Source organism: Macrotis lagotis, chromosome 4 (genome assembly GCF_037893015.1).
Source record: "Macrotis lagotis isolate mMagLag1 chromosome 4, bilby.v1.9.chrom.fasta, whole genome shotgun sequence".
Taxonomy (NCBI): Eukaryota; Metazoa; Chordata; class Mammalia; order Peramelemorphia; family Peramelidae; genus Macrotis; species Macrotis lagotis.
Window position 1 is genome coordinate 113,531,105 of NC_133661.1, and position 18,614 is coordinate 113,549,718.

Consider the following 18,614-nt stretch of genomic DNA (forward strand, 5'->3'; position numbering starts at 1 on the left):
TTCATCCATATGCATATGTATATTTTTAAGTTACAAAATTTCCTTCTATTCTCCCTTACAACTCCCCTCCCCTCAGTGGCAAACAGTCAGGTTAATATTGTTTATACACATAGGTGTTAAACACTTTTACAGATTAGTGATTTTTGGTATGAGGAAATTAGGGATAAGGGAAAGAAATACATAAGAGAAATTTTTTAAAAAGCAAATGTAGTGGTCAGTAGATTCTGAAGGTTTTTTGGTATTTTTTTTTTGTTTGGTATTGTTTTTCTTCCTCTGGATGGGGATAGCATTGTCCATAGCCGATCTGATAGGGTTGTTCCACCTTTCTGAACTGCTGAGAGCAGCTTCATCCATCAGGGTTGAGGATCTCAAAATGTTGTTGTTAATGTGTATATTGTTCTCTTGGTTCTGCTCCCTTCGCTCAGCATGAGATCTTGTAATTCATTCCATGCTTTTCTAGAGTCCAACCATTCATGGTTTCTTATGGAACAATAGTATTCCATAATATTCATAATGCCACAAATTATTTAACCATTCCCCAATTAATGGGCATCCCCTCAAATTCCAATTCTTTGCCACTTCAAAAAGAGCTGCTATGAACATTTTGGAACAAGTGGGACTTTCCCCACTTTTTATTATTTCTTCTGGATATAGGCCTAGAATTGGAATTGCTTGGGTCAAAGAGTATGAACAGTTTTATTGCTCTTTGGGCGTAGTTCCATATTGCTCTCCAGAATGATTGGATCAGTTCACAACTCCACCAATAATACATTAATGTCTCAATCCTACAACCTCTCCAACATTGATCATTTTCCCTTTTCGTCATTTTGGTCAATCCGATAGGTGAGAGATGATACCTCATAATTGTTTTAATTTGCATTTCTCTAATCAGTAATGATTTGGAACATTTTTTATGTGATTATATATAGCTTTATTCTTTGACCATTTATCAATTGGGGAATGACTTGTAACCTTATAAATTTAATGCAGTTCTCTCTATTTTAGAAATGAGAGAACTCGTACTTGTGAAGATTGTTTTCTAGCTTTCTGCTTTCCTTCTAATTTTGGCAGCATTGATTTTATTAGGGCAAAACCTTTTTAATTTAATACAATCAAAATCATTCATTTTGCAGTTTATAATGTATTCTATTTCTTGTTAGATCATAAATTTATTCCCTTTCCATAGATTTGATAGAGTATTTCTTGGCCTCTTAATTTATCTAAGATATTACCTTTTATGTCTAAATCCTGTACCCATTTTGACCTTATTTTGGTATAGGGTGTGAGATGTGGGTCTTTGTCTAGTTTTTGCCATACTGTTTTCTAGTTTTCCCAACAATTTCTGTCAAATAGTGAGTTCTTATCCTGGAAGCTGTTGTATCCTGGAAGCTGTTGTCTTACGGTTTGTCAAACAGTAGATTACTGTAGTCATTTACTACTGTTTCTTTTGAACCTATCTACCGATCCATTACTCTATTTCTTAACCTGTACCAGGCAGTTTTGATGACTACTGGTTTATTGTTTAGTTTTAGATCTGGTAGAGCTAGGCAACTTTCCTTTATGTTCCCTTGCCCTTTTGTTTCTCTAGATGAACTTTATTACTATTTTTTCCCAGCTTGGTAAAATACTTATTTGGTAGTTTGATTGGTATGGTACTGAATAAGTAATTTAATTTGGGTAGAATTGTCATTTTAGTATATTATCTCGACCTAATCTTGAACAGTTGACATTTTTCCAATTATTTAGATATGACTTTATTTGGGTGAGAAGTGCTTTATAATTGTGTTCATACATAATCTGGATTTGTCTTGGGAAGTAGATTCCCAAGTATTTAATGTTGTCTACAGTTACTTTAAATGGAATTTTTCTTTCTATCTCTTGCTCTTGGGCTTTATCGATCATATATAGAAATGCTGATGATTTATGTGGTTTATTTTATATCCTGTTACTTTGCTGAATTTGTCAATTTTTTCAAGTTGAGTTTTAGATGTTTTTCTTAGATTCTCTAAGTATACCATCATATCATCTGCAAAGAATGAAAACTTTGCTTCCTCTTTGCCAGTTCTGATTCCTTCAATTTCATTTTCTTCTCATTACTAAAGCTAACATTTCTAATGCTATATTGAATAGTAATGGTGATAATAGGCATCCTTGTTTCATCCTTGATCTTACTGGAAATGCTCCAAGTTTATCCCCACATAATATGTGTTGATAGTTTTAGATTGATTCTACTTTATTTTAAGGAAAAACTCCCTTTATTCCTAAAGGGAGTTTATTTCTAGTCGTTTTAATGTGAATAGATGTTGTATTTTATCAGACTTTGTTCAGCACTAATGGGATAATTATATGATTTCTGTTGGTTTTGATATTGATATATTCAATTATATTGAGTGTTTTCCTAATATTGAACCATACCTGCCTATCTGGTAGAAATCCTACCTGATCATGGTGTTTTATCCTAGTAATAACTTGCTGTAATATCATGGCTAAAATTTTATTTAAGATTTTTGCATCTGTGTTTATTAGGCGTTGGAAACTGTTGTTTATGAGAGTATTGTAAATTATTATCACCTGATGCCTTTGAGCATCAGAACCTTGTTTGGCAAAGTACCATGGGGAATGGGAATGGATTGGAGACTGGAAAGGTATTTAAGTACTTTTATTCTGGTAAATAAATGGAGCACTTGGAGATCTTGATGGAGTACTTGCCTCCTTTGTAATCCTTGCCCCTCCAGTGCTCACCTGGGGAAGATTGAGGGAGTCCAGGAAATGGGACTCTACAATTAGGAAGATTGGTCTATAATTTTCTTTGTCTGTTTTGGTTCTTCCTGGTTTAGGTATCAACACCTTGTCGATGTCATGAAAGGAATTTGGAAGAACTCCTTCTATTTTTTAAATAGTTTATGTAGAATAGGAATTGATTGTTCCTTAAATGTTTGGTAGAATTCACTTGTAAATCCATCTGGACCTGGATACTTTTTTTTTTTTTTAGTTTTTGCAAGGCAATGGGGTTAAGTGGCTTGCCCAAGGCCACACAGCTAGGTAATTATTAAGTGTCTGAGGCTGTATTTGAACTTAGGTACTCCTGACTCCAGGGCCAGTGCTCTGTCTACTGGACCACCTAGCCACCCCCTGGATACTTTTTCTTAGGGAATGTATTGATTTCTTTTTTTTTTTTTTGAATTTATTTTTTTGAAATGGGTTTATTTTAGTATGCTATTTCTTCTGTTGATCTGAGAAGTTTATATTTTTGTAAATATTCATCTATTTCATTCAGTCTATTAAATTTATTGGCCTATGGTTTGGCAAAGTAGCTTCGAATTATCTCTTTAATTTCCTCCTTAGTTCACCCTTTTCATTTTTGATAATAGTAATTTGATTATCTTCTTTGTTTTTTAAATCAGATTAACCAAAGGTCTACCTATTTTATTGACTTTTTCATAAACCAACTCTTGGTTTTATTTTATTAGATCAATGGTTTTCTTGCTTTCAATTTTATTGATCTCTCCATTGATTTTCATAATTTCTAATTTGGTATTGTTCCTTAATATTTGCACTGTTACAATAACCTTGTAATTTTTTTTTGTCTTCAGTTTATTTTTCCCACTAATCCTTACTCTAAATTTCCAAATTGACCATTTTTAAGGCTCAGGTCTAAGTATTTTATTGCTTGCTCTAGAAGCAGTTATGGTTCTTAGTTATCTCTAGGACAAATTCATCATCATCATCATCATCATCATCATCATCATCATCATCAACATCATCATCATCATCATCTGCCTAACTTTGCATGTGTATTGCTTATTACTCTCCAACCAAACTAGATCATTTGCTTTCTTCCTTCACAGTGTTCTAATTCCTGGCTCTGTATCTTTGTCTCATGAATGCAATTCACTCTCACTTCATCTCTGCCTCAAGATTTCTAGTTTCCTTCAAATTAAAAGTCATGACACTTCTACAGGAGAACTTTTCTGATCATTTGAGTTGCTAATGGTTTCCCTATCAGAAATTATTTTGTTTTTCTTATTTTTTTTTTGTATTTACTTATCTCTTTTCAAATTCCCATGTTAGCTATTTGAGACAACACTACTTTGTTCTCATTTTTGTATCCCAATTGCCCAGCACAGTGCCAGATCCTGAATAGTGCCAAAAAAATGCATGTTGGATAAATGAATGGACTGGAATATATTGTCCCTTAAAATTTGATCTTCATTTCTCAGAGGCATGTTCTCTTTCTGGGGCCAGAAGCAAAACTTTGGAAAGAATTTTCCTCTATTTTATCTATTCTGTCTCAGAAACACTTGTTCTACAAACTTTGAATTGCATAGATACAGAGAATAAGTACTTCCTTTTATGGGTCCCCAAACACATGGTTCTGCCATATGGTATGTGACATAATGACTAGGACCAGTGAAGTAATGAAAGCCCATGGCTGAATCTCATCAACTTACACATGAAAATGAAAAGAATTTCATTTCGTAGGAAATTTGTGCTTTGTATTGAATTGTGTTTTTTCCCCCCTTCCATCCCCTTCAGCCTATTAGAGGGTATTGATTCCTGAAAAGGGAAAGTGAGTTGATTAAATTTGCCATGCTCATTGATTAGCTGTAATCCAATTATAAATCCTCTGAGAGGCATGTTTGTAAACAGGCCTGTGTACTTTGCAATTCAGGGACTTGTGACTTCTGCTAATCAACTGGTTGAAGCTGAGTGCACACAAGATCTATATATCCACAAACTTGGAATTGCATTGCTTTGATTTATTTTAATAGGATCTTCTTGATTTCCAATTTATTTTTCCCCGGTAAGGACATCTAACTCATGACAACCTATTTAAAAGACACAGAGATGTTTTGAGCAAGGGTTGTATTTCATGCTTTAAGGGCAAAGACATGATCAATATGATGTAAATTGCCCAGCATGTGTTCTCCCTGTTCTGTTTTTTAACTTTTTTTCCTCTGGATTGTAATTGGTTTTGAGGATTTAGTGAGATAGAGTTAGTTCTAAGTAACTTTTTAAGACTGAACTTTTTAGTCTTCTTTCTTTTTTCCCCCATCTATGCCAGAATAAACCAATTAATCAACAGGTCTTTTCCGAATACCTTCTCTTCAATTCAGTCAAACATTTATTAAGGAAAGAAGAAGTGACATAGCTTTATCCTCAAGGAACTTACAATGCAATTGAGAGGATGAAGCATACACATAACAGTAATACAGATTATATACTGTGATCTCTGCAGTATCTTGAAATTGAGCTCACTATAATTTATGGTCCATTTCTTTGGCTAGGTCCTTAGTAATTCAACCCTTTCATTTCTGTTATTTAATTCCTTATCCCATTCCTCACAGTTAGCACTGAAAAGTTTTCCTCCTTCTTCAGTTTGCAAAATGTCTCCCCACATTATCAAACTTCTTCATAAAAGAGACCACTCAAGACTGAGTGGATTGTGGGTTCCTTAATTCCCATCCTCTCTCTACTTTTCACATCTTCTTGTATTCTCTTTTTTTCAGAGGAAGAGATCTCTGCTAGATAGGACTAATCCTTCTACAATACTTGATTCCCACCCCTCCATCTCCATCAGTTATTCCCCTCTTTATCTTTGGTCTCTGATTCTCTACTTGTTCCTTTTTAACTGTCTAGAAATATGTTCATATCTCTCTTAATCTCCCAGAAGTTTTTGAAAATGTTGTTTCATTTAATGCCTTTTTCGTTACCACCCACTCTCTCTTTTGCCCTTTGCAATCAATCTTTTCTTTCCACTGAAAGAAACTGCTCAAAGGTTTCTGGTGACCTCATAATTCATTAATAAATGGCCTTTTTCAGACCTTTTCTTTCTTGACTTCTGTTATTTAATATTGGATAATTGCTTTTCCCTTGGGTTTTGAGATGCTATATATTATTCCACATCTCAACTTCTTTTCTCTGATTACTGAATCTTTATCTTTTAAGATAGATAATTCCCAAGGGTTCTGTCCTTAGCCCTCTTCTCTTTTCTTTCTCTCTCTTCTATCTTGACAATCTCTTGTATAACTAAGTTTAATTAATAGTCTATAACCTTTTTGCATTTGATTCCCAAATATAGAGATAAATTATTTGCCTAAGCTAACACATCTAGGAAATCTCTTTAAGACCACATTTGAATTAGGCTCTTTGATTGCAAGCCCAGCTTTCTACACATTGTGCCACCTAGTTATGTCAATAATACTGCAATTCATTCCCCTGTTGGAAACTTTGATGTTAGTATTGACTCTTCCCTCAGGTTTATCTTTAATATCTAATACGTTACCACATTTTATTCTACTTAATATAATATTTCTCATATTTTTCCCCCTTCTCTATTCCTACTAATTCTGCTTTGAAACAGATCCTTGTTAGACTATTTAAGTAACCTTCTAGTTGTCTAATTAGTATAGCTGATTGGCTGAGTGGATCTTCCTGGGTTCAAATGTGGCCTCAGACACTTGGTAACTGTATGACCGTGAGGAAGTCATTTCATCCTTTCTGCCATAGTTTCCTCATTTGTAAAATGAGCTGGAAAAGGAAATGGCAAGCCAGTCTAGTATCTTTGTCAAGAAAACCCCAAATGGAACCATAAAGAGATGGATAATACTGAAAAGAAGCAGCCATTGGCTTTTAGGTCATCCTGTTTCTGTTCTCAGATTCCTTTTGTTCTGACTCCTTTTTTTCTCATTTTTTAAAAAAATTCCGAACTTAACAGATATCAAATAAGATGAATTTTATTGATAACACACTGAAATGTTGATGGTTTGTATGGGTTTATTTTACATACTGCTTCTTTGCTGATGTTCAGTTAGTTTTTTAGTTGATTCCACAGGATCTCTTAAGTAAACCACCATATTATTTGCAAAAGTAATAATATTGTTTCCTCTTTGCTTGTGCTTATTCCTTTAATTTCTTTTTCTTGTTTTCTTGTTATAAATAGCATTTCTAATATGATATTGAATAATAATGGTGATAATAGACTTCCTTGCTTCATCCCTGTTCTTATGCTTATCCCCATTATAGATTATGCTGTTCCCTGCTTTTAGATAGATACTACTTATCATTTTAAGGAAAGCAGCATTTATTCCTAAACTTTCTAGTGTTTATTCTCTTATCATGAATGGATGTTATATTTGCTTTGTTTTAAAAAACTTAGTCTTCTCAACAGCCCTTTGAGATAGAAATTTATTATTCTTGATTTGTTGATGGCAAAATTGAGTCTTAAAGAGCCTGAAGTTATTCAGTCAATAAACTGGGTAAAGAGATATTATCTAGTTGGGGCTTGGAACCATAAACTGTAAAATAGGGTGAGGTAAAGAGGAGAACCACAGACTATCCAGAAAGGTGAGAGAGAACTCAGCAATTGTTACTCTTATTAAATAGTGTGTGGGAGTTTAGGGGTCTGTGTAACCTCACCAAGGAATACTAGAAATTTTGAGATCTCACTTGAAGAACTTATTTAAGATAAACCTCAAGATTAGGAATGTAGGGGGGAAAACAATTTTATACATATTCAGAAATCACATGAAGTCTGGTGTACAGCAATTGCATATTGTATAGATCGATGCATTTACAAATATATGCAAGATTATGTAAACACATATACAATACATGTATCATCCTTATGTATACAAATAGATATATCTGTATAAGACTTAAACCTTGAAGGTAGTGCTAATCAACAAATTTGGTTATTACTTTAAAATCACATTTTATTTCTGGAATTTTAGCTACAATCTGCTTGGAATCTCTTCACAAAGGAGTTTGAGGACTATAAAATGCATTGTGATTTATGAGGTAGTGAAGGTCAAGCACTTTGCAGTGATATGGACCTACTTCATTTGGGGAAATCAATGTAGCACATCAGTTCATAGCACACTTCCTGTCTTAATGGTTCAGACCTCAATCAATATTTGAAACTTAACTTCAGTTTTGGTTTGTGGACGTTATGCTTTCAACATTCTTCCCCTCACCTCAAATGCACAGTCTGGTCCATTAGAAAGGATGATAGTTACACTCTTCTGCTTGGTTTAGGACCTACTCTAAGCTCAGACATCTGATATGTAAAATGTGGTGTGCCCCAGGCCAAGTATTGATTTAAATACCTCCATTACCCACTTTGGGGAGCAGTACCCTAAATTAGATTTGAGTTGGACACATGCCCAAGTTTCTAGCATGTTATTTATTATTCAGTTTTCTCTCTCTCAGAAAAATTTCCCCCCCTTTTAAGAAAATCCCAGAAGGCTGTCTGGCTGAGAAGGGGAGCGTGTCTAGGCTAGCATTCATTCACTGACATTGACTTTCCCTTTACAGGCTCTGGAACCATGGCCCAAGTGGAGAAAAGAGGGGGTTTGCTTCGCAAATCCTCAGCCTCCAAAAAACCATTGAAGGAGAAGGTGGTTCTGATGTATGATGAAATCTTCATGGTGAGGCCTACAACTCTGTGTTCGAAGATGGGTTTGACTCCTTGGTATTCTGCCAAAAATGAGTAGTAATTTCTCCTTTTCCTTTCTCCTTCCATCTTCTCCATCCTGGCAATTAAACCTTTTAGTTCGCTCCTTCTAGTGAGAGGAAGCATTATGAAACAGTGGGAGGAGTGAACATGAAAGACTAAGGAATCCTTTTTACTGGATTTTGATAAGAGCCTTATTTATCTGAGCAACATCAGGGAGACATCCTAAATTTCTTCTTAGTTTCCCCAAATTTATGATTCATGACTCTTATTAGAGCTTATTATCACAGGTATTACTGCAGGGAAGCTGGCAGAGGATATAAAGTGGTTACTGATTCAAAAATAAAAAAAAACTATTGAATGAAAAATAGTCAACAAACTCGATAGAGTGAGTAAAGATAGATAACTTTATTTTCAGTACATGAGGAAGATTTAGGAAAAGGTTACCAGTACACTGCAAGCCTGCATAACACCCAGAAGGTCAAGGAGTAGAGGCTCATTGAGAGTAGGAATAATATTTTTCTTTTTTGTAGTACCAGAACCTAGCACAGTAATAAGCTTATAATAAATACTTATTAGTTTATTAAACATTCTGCATTAGTTTTTTTTTTTTTGCAAAAAGAAAAATGTCAGGGAATTAAACCCAATAATAGAAATTTATCTCAAAAGAAATTTTGAGTTTCAGGGTTGTGTTTTTGGGGAGCCCTCTAGGAGTCAGTATAGATTTAGCCTGGTTCCTAAATCTATGATAACTACAGTGTATCATAAACATCAATTGTAATAATGAGTCATCAAGGAAAAGTTATGCGTAGTATTTTCTATTTATACTAAGGGGTAGAATAGTATGTTTTAGAAAGAATTCCATCAGAATGGTTGAAACAAAAATGAAGTATTAAGACTAATAGCTTAAAGGTTCAACCTAGGGGTGGCTAGGTGGCGTAGTAGATAAAGCACCAGCCTTGGAGTCAGGAGTACCTGGCTTCAAATCTGGTCTCAGACACTTAATAATTACCTAGCTGTGTGGCCTTGGGCAAGCCACTTAACCCCATTTGCCTTGAAAAAGCCTAAAAAAAATAAAAAAAAAAGGTTCAACCTTCAGTTATCAAGGAAGGTGTTTTCTAGACAATTTCCCAACTATATGTAAGATAACTCATATATTTTTAGAAAATAGATCAGAGATTACTTTTATATCTAGAGCTAATATAGAGTTATCACAGCTTAAGGTTATTACCCCAAGTATTCCTTCCTAATGTCCTAAAATATATTTTGTTGATAAGATTGTATGCTTAGGTGACTCAAGAAAAAAATAGACCCTTGCTTCTTGAAAAAGAGGACATAGATTCAGTATTGAAAGCTATAAACCCATGAAGACCAGAAGTCATTGAGTTCAGTCAATTTCTTCTTAAATATACCTCTGGGATGAGGTACATAAGGATTCATAGACAAAAATGAAAGAGTCATTGCATTTAAGGAGCTTACTTTCTACTGGGGGAAATAAGAACTACCCTCATATTTACAATCAAAGTATATGCAAAGTAAATAAAAAGTAACCTAGTGTGGTATAAAGAAATACTTTGTATAGTAGTGAGCATTAGATCTGAATTTTAAAAGAATATAGGCATTGTAAAAGATGGAAGAGGAAGTGTTTAATAAAAGAATTCCAAAGTTAAATGGCTAGTTTTTCGGTTATTCAGAATATAAGTAGACATGAAGACAGAATAAACATACTGGGGATTCACAACTGTTTTAATGCAATATAATAGTTCTGGGAGAAGAAGGAAGCTACATCAAGTCCCCAAATGGCTAGTACAGGAGACAAGAATCAAAAAGAAATACTCAGAAAGAAGAAAAGTCACAGTGTGATCAGTCTTCTAAGCACAAGAATCCATATAAATCCTTAATGAGGGAGCTTGTGACTCATTTGCCAGTCTTTGTTGGTTCTGGAAAAGATGGCCTCATTACTACTAAGAATTCTGTTTTATGGTAATTTAAGTTAAAGCACTGTTAAATCAATGGTCAGAAGATTTTGTTAAGTCATTAAAGTCATCCTTGCCAGAAAATGATAGATTCTTTCTTGTAATTTACATATTTCCCAGAAATTTTTGATTTTCTGGAATTTTGAGCAAAATTTCAAATTCCTTAGCAATATTTTCAAAAATCCCATTTTTTTAGCTAACATTCCATATTGTTAGAAATTTAATAAGTAAATCATATATTAAGGTTAAGAAGGTTGAGGGCATATTGGGAGCACAAACAGAGTAGAGCCTAAGTGTGGTGGAATAGCTCTGGATTTTGAAGTAGTATGATCGTCTTCTAGTTCTTTCTCTACTACTTTTTAATTCTCTCACTTGGAGTAGGTCTGGATATCATTCTGTCTCTTTTTTTTTTGCAAGGTAGTGGTGTTAAATGACTAGCCTAAGGTCACACAGCTAGGTAATTATTAAGTGTCTGAGGTTGTATTTGAACTTGGGTCCTCCTAACTCCAGGGCCAATACTCTATCTGTGCCACCTACTTGCCCCAGTTTTCTTCTTCTCTACAATGGGGTTAGTGCTTACCTGTCCACAAGATTTCTGGGAGAGGAATTGAAAAAAAAAGACTTTTTAATTATTTCTGAACGGTTTGTGGGGAAGAAATATTATTGCACACAGTTCAATTTGAGAAAGAACTTCCCTATTTTCTATTAAATTATTTTAGAATGCTCAAAAATGTTAAAAGTAATTAAAGTTGGGGCAGCTAAGTGGTACAGTGAATAGAGCACTGGCCCTGGAGTCAGGAGGAGCTGAGTTCAAATCTGGTCTCAGACACTATTAATAATTACCTAGTTGTTTGATCTTGGGCAAGTCACTCGACTCCATTGTGTTGTCAAAAAAAAAACTAAACTAAAAAAGAAGTTAAAGTTAAAAACTAGTCTTAAAATTTGAGATTAACTTTGGATGATTCCTTACTCAAGTGTCCTGTTAATTAAAAGTTGAGTCTGGGGGTGCTGAACCCTATCTGTGTTTGTTTCAGACAGAGGACCCTAGTAAATGTAGCCCTCGATTCTGGGAGGAGCTCTTCCTCATGAAGGTAAGTGTGGGATGCCTTTGCTAGTTTCCATGTAGCCAAGACTGCTTCCTCATTTTTGCACAGGTAATATACTCAGATTTTTGCTACCTTGTTGGCAGGTGAATCTGGACTACCTTGAGGGCAAGTTGGAATCTCTGGATGGAGAAGAATTAATGAAGATCAAAGATAACATTAATTGTTTGTTCCAACACTGTATCCAGGCTTTGGGAGAGGAACACCCAATTCGAGTTGTCAATGCATTACAGGTATAATTCTGAGAGACAAATGGTTCCTGTTTAGTAGAAAGGGGAAATGTTATAGATGTGGGGGATTCTATTCAGTCTAGACTCATTTGTGGGCTAGAGGTATTTTTTTTAAAATGCTTATGGACATACCTTATTTGTCTTTGGAATTTGGAATCTTCCTGGTTAAAACAAATTGTTTCTAGGAATGGTATCTTGTTAATCTCTACAATTGAATTTGAAGTGTTAAGGCAGAGCCTCTGAAAGAGTCCTCAGGTTTGGGGCATCTAGGTGGCGCAGTGGAGGGGTGGCTAGGTGGCACAGTGGATAAAGCACCGGTCCTGGAGTCAGGAGTATCTGGGTTCAAATTCGGTCTCAGACACTTAATAATTACCTAGCTGTGTGCCTTGGGCACCCCATTTGCCTTGCAAAAAAAAAAACTCCTCAGGTCTGCTTAAGGAATGGAGGGGTAAACTGAAGCCCAAAGAAGTGATTCAGAACCCATGCCAAGTCAGTGAGTAATAAACTCAGACAGATTTTTGAAGACTTTTTTTCTCCTTGTCAGTAGTTATTTTGTCATTCCTTTGACAATGACCCTGAGGGGAAGATCCTTTTTTATGTTGTCAACTTATTTGGCAGCCAAGAAGGCCAGAGAAAGAATAGTTAATAAGAGAACAAATAATTTTATTGGGATACTTTGGGAAGTTATACTTCCTGTAATTGCTGTTGCTTACTTTGTTGAAATGTATGATAAAGTTCTCAGTTTAGCACAAATGAAGTCATTGAATTTACCTCAGTACTATTTACTTAAAAAAAATGACTTGGGGTGGCTAGGTGGCGCAGTGGATAGAGTACCAGCTCTGGAGTCAGGTGTACCTGAGTTCAAATCCGGCCTCAGACACTTAATAATTTACCTAGCTGTGTGGCCTTGGGCAAGCCACTTAACCCCATATGCCTTGCAAAAAAAAAATGACTTTTTTTTTTTTTAATGATAATAGCTGCTGCTGTGATGGGTAAGGCCTCTGAATGTGGGATGGTGACACTAGTTTTGAAGACTCACTGAAGTGACTCTATTCAGCCTCTCTGGTGGAGGAATAGAGATCTTTTGGAGTGGGCACTAGGAAGAACAAGGGTGTGTAGAGAATAAGAAAAGATGGAAGATAGTTCATTGCTAGTAAGCATTTGATCCATTTGGGCGGAGGAGGACTAGAGCACAGAAAGAGAAAACCAAGGACTTTGGTGAAGAGGGCAATTGAGGAGATAAAGTTGTTTGAGATGTCTTGCAACTTGAGATGTAAGCTTGCTTGCTTGTCCTTTCCTGGACAGTATTTCATTTTGTTCAGCAAACTACATTAAACCACATGGAAATGAAGTGATTCAGATGAACACAGTGCATGTTTGTCATGGGCTTAAGAAGGAGGCAATTGTCTCTTTAGAAAAAAAAGAGAATTTATTAAAAATTTTATTTATTTCTCTTTGATTTCCTGTTATTATTTCTAGGGATGAATGTTTTTTTAAAATTAGACTCATGGGGCAGCTAAGGTGGCACAGTGGATAAAGCACCGGCCCTGGAGTTAGGAGTACCTGGGTTCAAATCTGATCTCAGACACTTAATAATTACCTAGCTGTGTGGCCTTGAGCAAGCCACTTAACCCCATTTACCTTGCAAAAAACCTAAAAAAAAAATAAAATTAGACTCATGCTGTGATTGCATTTAAGACCTGTACTGTTGCAAGAGTTGTAGGTAGGCCTGTTTGCTCCTACTTACTTCTCTCTCTTTACTCTATCTTTTGTACCATTGCTAGAATGATTTTTCTTATGCACAGATATGTTCATGTCCTTTCCACAAAATCATTAATGGCTTCACATTACTTTCCAAGATAAAGTTCACTTCCCCTATCTTTTCTTTTTTTTTTTTTTTCATTTTTTTTTGGTTTTTACAAGGCAATGGGGTTAAGTGCCTTGCCCAAGGCCACACAGCTAGGTAATTATTAAGTGTCTGAGGCTGGATTTGAACTCAGATCCTCCTGACTCCAGGGCCGGTGCTCTTTCCACTACACCACCTAGCTGCCCAACTTCCCTATCTTTTCAAGACTTTCTATTCTCTGGTGTTGGGCTACCCGTCAAAATTTATTTTTCACCATTCGCTTGTATTCACTCTACAAATTAGTCAAATTAGACCACTCTGGGCTGCCAGATTTCCGAACTTTTCCTCAAATGCTCTGTGCTTTCCCACCTTAGTGACCTTACCTGTTCTCTTAACCTTTCTCTCCTTTCCCTTCTCCTAGTCACTTATCTTTCCTTTAAAACGTAGCTCATACATCATCTCCTACATGAGACCTTTCCTCTTCTTTCTGTATAGTAACAGCTTCCCTCTTAGACTGCACTTAGGATTTTGTCTTATTCATTTTTCATGTAATATTACAATTAACTATGCATATTTTTTATCCACCTTCTAGCCCATAAGCTAAATGAAGACAGGAGTTGCTTTTTGACTAAATTTTGAGACTTTTCCTAGTGCTTTAAAGAATGCTTTACATAGAGTACGGGCTTAATAAATACTTATTAAATATATGGGTTATTGAATCTTTGTGTGGAAAGTGAAATTTGAACTAAAATGTGTAAATTCAAATAATTAGGTCTGATAGCCTCCAAGAGTTTAGGCTCCATGCTGTCCTTTTCCCAAAGATAAGACTGCTTGCTTTCATATTTGGAAACAATTTCTTTTGTTATCTCTATAGACTCTGTGTGCACTTATCCGAGGAGTCCATCAGAAGAATAAGTCCACTTCTGGGTTTGACATTATCAACATGCTGATGGGCTTTGACAAGGCAGAACTCTGCATGAAGGTAACTACTATTAGAAAGTGCTTGCAGGTCTCTGCTGCTGCTTGCTAAATAGCTACACTTGATGGAGACCATCTGCAGACAAATGAGCTTAAAGATTTGTAGATGAAACAACTCTAGATGATATGGACATTTTTATTTGCTTTCTAAGAAATTAAGTAATGATTATTTGAGCAGAAGACATTTTAAAATCCAGAATTTAATTGAGAATATCATTTCCCTCGATATCATGTCTATTTGAGACACCATTGTTTTAATTTTTGACCTCTTAAATCATGTAATTATTGTACCACTTCATATTTCTATGTCTTTCATTTATGCAGTTTTATGGGATGAAATAAAATATTCCTATTTGTATTTGACTGATTCTTTATCCAAACATTAAACACTGAAACTTTCTTCATAAAATTCACATTCTGATGCATTTCCCACAAATAGTTTTCACATTTCATTTACATATTAAATGATTATTGATCATCCTGACAGCTTTTGAAGATATAATTTCCCATAACCCATTGTCAGAAAAAACTTTATTTCTTTCCTTTATGACATAAATTAGAATACTTAATATCCTCACAAATAAGAGGAAACATTTCATTTACATGAAGCATAATGTATGTACTTGTACAAATAATCCAAATATTTGGAATCATATTTAATTTAATTTAATTTTTTTTTATTTAAGGTAATGGGGTTAACACAGCTAGGCAATTATTAAGTGTTTTAGCTGCATTTGACCTCAGGTCCCTCCTGACTCCAGGGCCTGTGCTGTATTGTCTGCACCACCTAGTTGCCCTGGAATCATTTTAATATGAGCCTTTTTTCAAGTTCACACAGATTTGTTGAGATCTCAGATACTTAATTGAAAGCAGCAAATAGCAGCTTTCATTTATATGTTGCTTAAAGCATTTTTACACTTAAAAATGACACAGTATTAAAACATTTTCCTTTCAAAAGTTCTTAAGTGGATAGTGTGAGTGTCATCGTTCCCTTTTCATGTATAAGGTAAGTGGGTGGGTTAAGTGACTTGTTTAAGTTCTGATAGCTAATAAGTGGTGGAATCAGGACTTGAACCTAGGTTTCATGATTCCTGTCAAATACTTTTTGTCATGTAAGTTGCTGCTTCTCTTCTGCTTTAAGTTCTTTAATTTATCTTTGATTATGTTTTCCCCAGTGACACTCAGTAAAGTGCATTTTGGAGAATTTTGCTTCTTCCTCTCCCATACTTGTAGTTGAGGGTGTCTTCCTCTCAATAGTTTGAATCTCTTTGTGGGGGTCATCAAAGAATGATCCTAATTGGGATGGAGACAGAGGGACAATACCATCAGTATTGCTTGTAACAGTTGTGTTCCAGCACACATGTGCACCATGCACACCTGTGAATGTGAATGAAGGCAACCAGAAGTGGTCAGTGCATGCACTTGGAAAGAGTTTATGAAAAGTCTTTTTTTCTTTAGTTTTTTTTTTAACAAGGCAATGGGGTTAAGTGACTTGCCCAAGGCCACATAGCTAGGTAATTATTAAGTATCTGAGCTTGGATCTGAACTCAAGTACTCCTGACTTCAGGGCCTGTGCTCTATTCACTGCACCACCTAGCTGCCCCTAAAAGTTACCATAAAAAGTTACCATTCTTTCTTATTTCACTCTGTAGTTTGGAGAGTTAAGCTTATGGGAAAGATCTGTTGTGAATATATTCATTTGGTAGGCTGTTGAATTAATTTTTCTGCACAGCTATTCTAAATAATCTTTCAAATGAACTTTCCTCAGAGGTATCTCTTAGCACTGTCTCTTCCTGCCTTCTCTTGTGAAAGGGCCTCTGGCTGGGGGCATTCATTTAATTGTCTGAATGATGTGAGTTGTTACCATTTGTAGCATGATCAGGAGCTTGGTAAAGGAGGGAGCATTTGGGGTAATTCGTGCCTTGATCTGATTAAATACATATGAATCTCTTTCCCAGAATTTGATGGAGAGTTTGGATTCTTTGCTTTGTGCAGAAGGTTCTGAAAGTCTGAAGAGTTTATGTCTGAAACTTCTCCTTTGTTTGGTGACTGTAAGTAGCACACACCTTGCTTGCTCATCTGTTAGATTTTAAGCATCCTTCAAAAACTGAGACTTAGATAGGGAAGAATGAAAGAAAAATGCATTGGATTGTGACCACCATTAGAACTGGGTTTGCAGAAGTCTCTTGGGATAAAGACATCCTGGAATTGGATCCTTGAAATGTGATATTTTCAAACTGAGTGGTATTTGATGTCACAGTATTGTATTATTTTAATTTTTATTTATTTGAGGCTATGGGGTTAATGACTTGCCCAAGGTCACACAGCTAGGTAATTATTAAGTATCTGAGACTGGATTTGAACTCAGGTCCTCCTGATTCCAGGGCTGGTGCTCTATTCGCTGTACCACGTAGTTGCCCCCACAGTGTTATTTTAAAAGTGCTTCTTTCGGGGATTGGGTTTTTTTTTTTTTTTTTGAGGGTTGAGGAAAAGACTGTTTATTCCTTTGAAAGCCTCAGGAGTATTTTGAATCTTTTCTTTGATAAGGCAGTCGTGGTTAAGTGACTTTCCTATAGTCACACAGTTAGTAAGCAACAAGTGTCTGAGGTAGTATTTGAATTTAGGTCATCCTTACTCCAAGGCTAGTCCTAAAATATCTGTTTTTGGAGTATTCTGAATCTTTCCTAGATTTTTAGTATTCTTTAAAAACTATCATTTTACCCTGCCATCCTCTCAAGCTATCATCTTACATCTACTGTCTCTTTTCCCTCTGACTAGCTGTTCTCCATTCATAGTCTCCATTTATTCATCTCCCATTCCTCTTGCAGTCAACCAATGACCGTATGACTCAACTGAAATTGCCATGTCCCAAGTTACCAACAATTAATTAACTGCTGATTCAGATGCGACTTTTGACACAATGACTGCCCTTTTCTTTTATATATTTTCTTATCTCTTTGGGTATTTTATTTTAGTTTTTGAAATTAATATTTACTTAATTAACAAAAAATTTGCTTTCCCTTCTTCCCCTATTTCATTGAGAAAAAAATAAAAACAAAACTACAAGCTGCGACTACAGTTAACAAACAAATTCTTACATTGACCACATTAAAAAAGGGTTTTAATCTGTGCTTGGAGTCCATCGTCAAGAGCAGGCTAACTGGTTTCATTATGAATCTTGTTGTTGAACATTGCATTGATGAGAGTTCACTTAAATACTGTTCTTCACTAAAACACTGTTCTTATTGCATAAAATAGCAGTTTCTGAGGACTCCGGGGGACCTTTCCAGAGGTCCTGAGGTCAAAGCTATTTTTATAATTTGTTTTTGCTGTCCCATGATTAATAATTGCTATAAATATTTTTCTATATCTTTAGTTAGAATTTGTTTTGTTTACGATTAATCCCTTTTTTAATCAGACTTTCATCTTATTTTTACTTTTTTCTGCTGTTTCTCTCTTAAGGAAATGTCTTTCTGTACTTTCATTTTGACTATGGATGTGTATTCTTCCCTCCTTTTAACTGATGAGAATAAGCTTTTATTTATTTTTAATTTTTTACAATTTTCCCCCTAATCTTGCTTCCCTCCCCACAACCCCCACAGAAGGCAGTCTGTTAGTCTTTACGTTGTTTCCATGGTATGCATTGATCTAAGTTGAATGTTTTGAGAGAGAAATCATATCCTTAAGGAAGAAAAATAAAGTATTGTGCCTTATTGTTACACTAATGGAATGAATAAGTCCATCAAAGTTGGTCATCACCCCCATGTTGCTGCTAGGGTGCACAATGTTGTTCTGATTCTGCTCATCTCACTCAGCATCAATCCATGCAAATCTTTCCAGACTTCCCTGAATTCCCATCCCTCCTGGCTTCTAATAGAACAATAGTGTTCCATCACATACATATACCACATTTTGTTAAGGCATTCCCCAATTGAAGGACATTTACTTAATTTCCAATTCTTTGCCACCACAAACAGAGCTGCTATGAATATTTTTGTACAAATGATATTTTGATTTTAATACGTT

At 35.3% G+C, this 18,614-nt stretch overlaps 1 protein-coding gene across 4 annotated transcripts in view; it reads left to right on the top strand.

Annotated features, from left to right (window-relative positions):
• ARMH3 (armadillo like helical domain containing 3) overlaps positions 1 to 18,614 on the top strand; it is a 269,046-nt gene that overhangs the window by 10,829 nt on the left and 239,603 nt on the right. For all 4 annotated transcript variants that reach the window (XM_074233858.1, XM_074233861.1, XM_074233860.1 and 1 more), the window contains exons 2-6: positions 8,317 to 8,429; positions 11,466 to 11,522; positions 11,621 to 11,767; positions 14,485 to 14,592; positions 16,547 to 16,639. In XM_074233858.1, coding sequence (XP_074089959.1) covers positions 8,328 to 8,429; positions 11,466 to 11,522; positions 11,621 to 11,767; positions 14,485 to 14,592; positions 16,547 to 16,639 — 507 coding nt within the window. In that variant the 5' untranslated portion in view covers positions 8,317 to 8,327. The remainder of the gene's footprint in view (positions 1 to 8,316; positions 8,430 to 11,465; positions 11,523 to 11,620; positions 11,768 to 14,484; positions 14,593 to 16,546; positions 16,640 to 18,614) is intronic.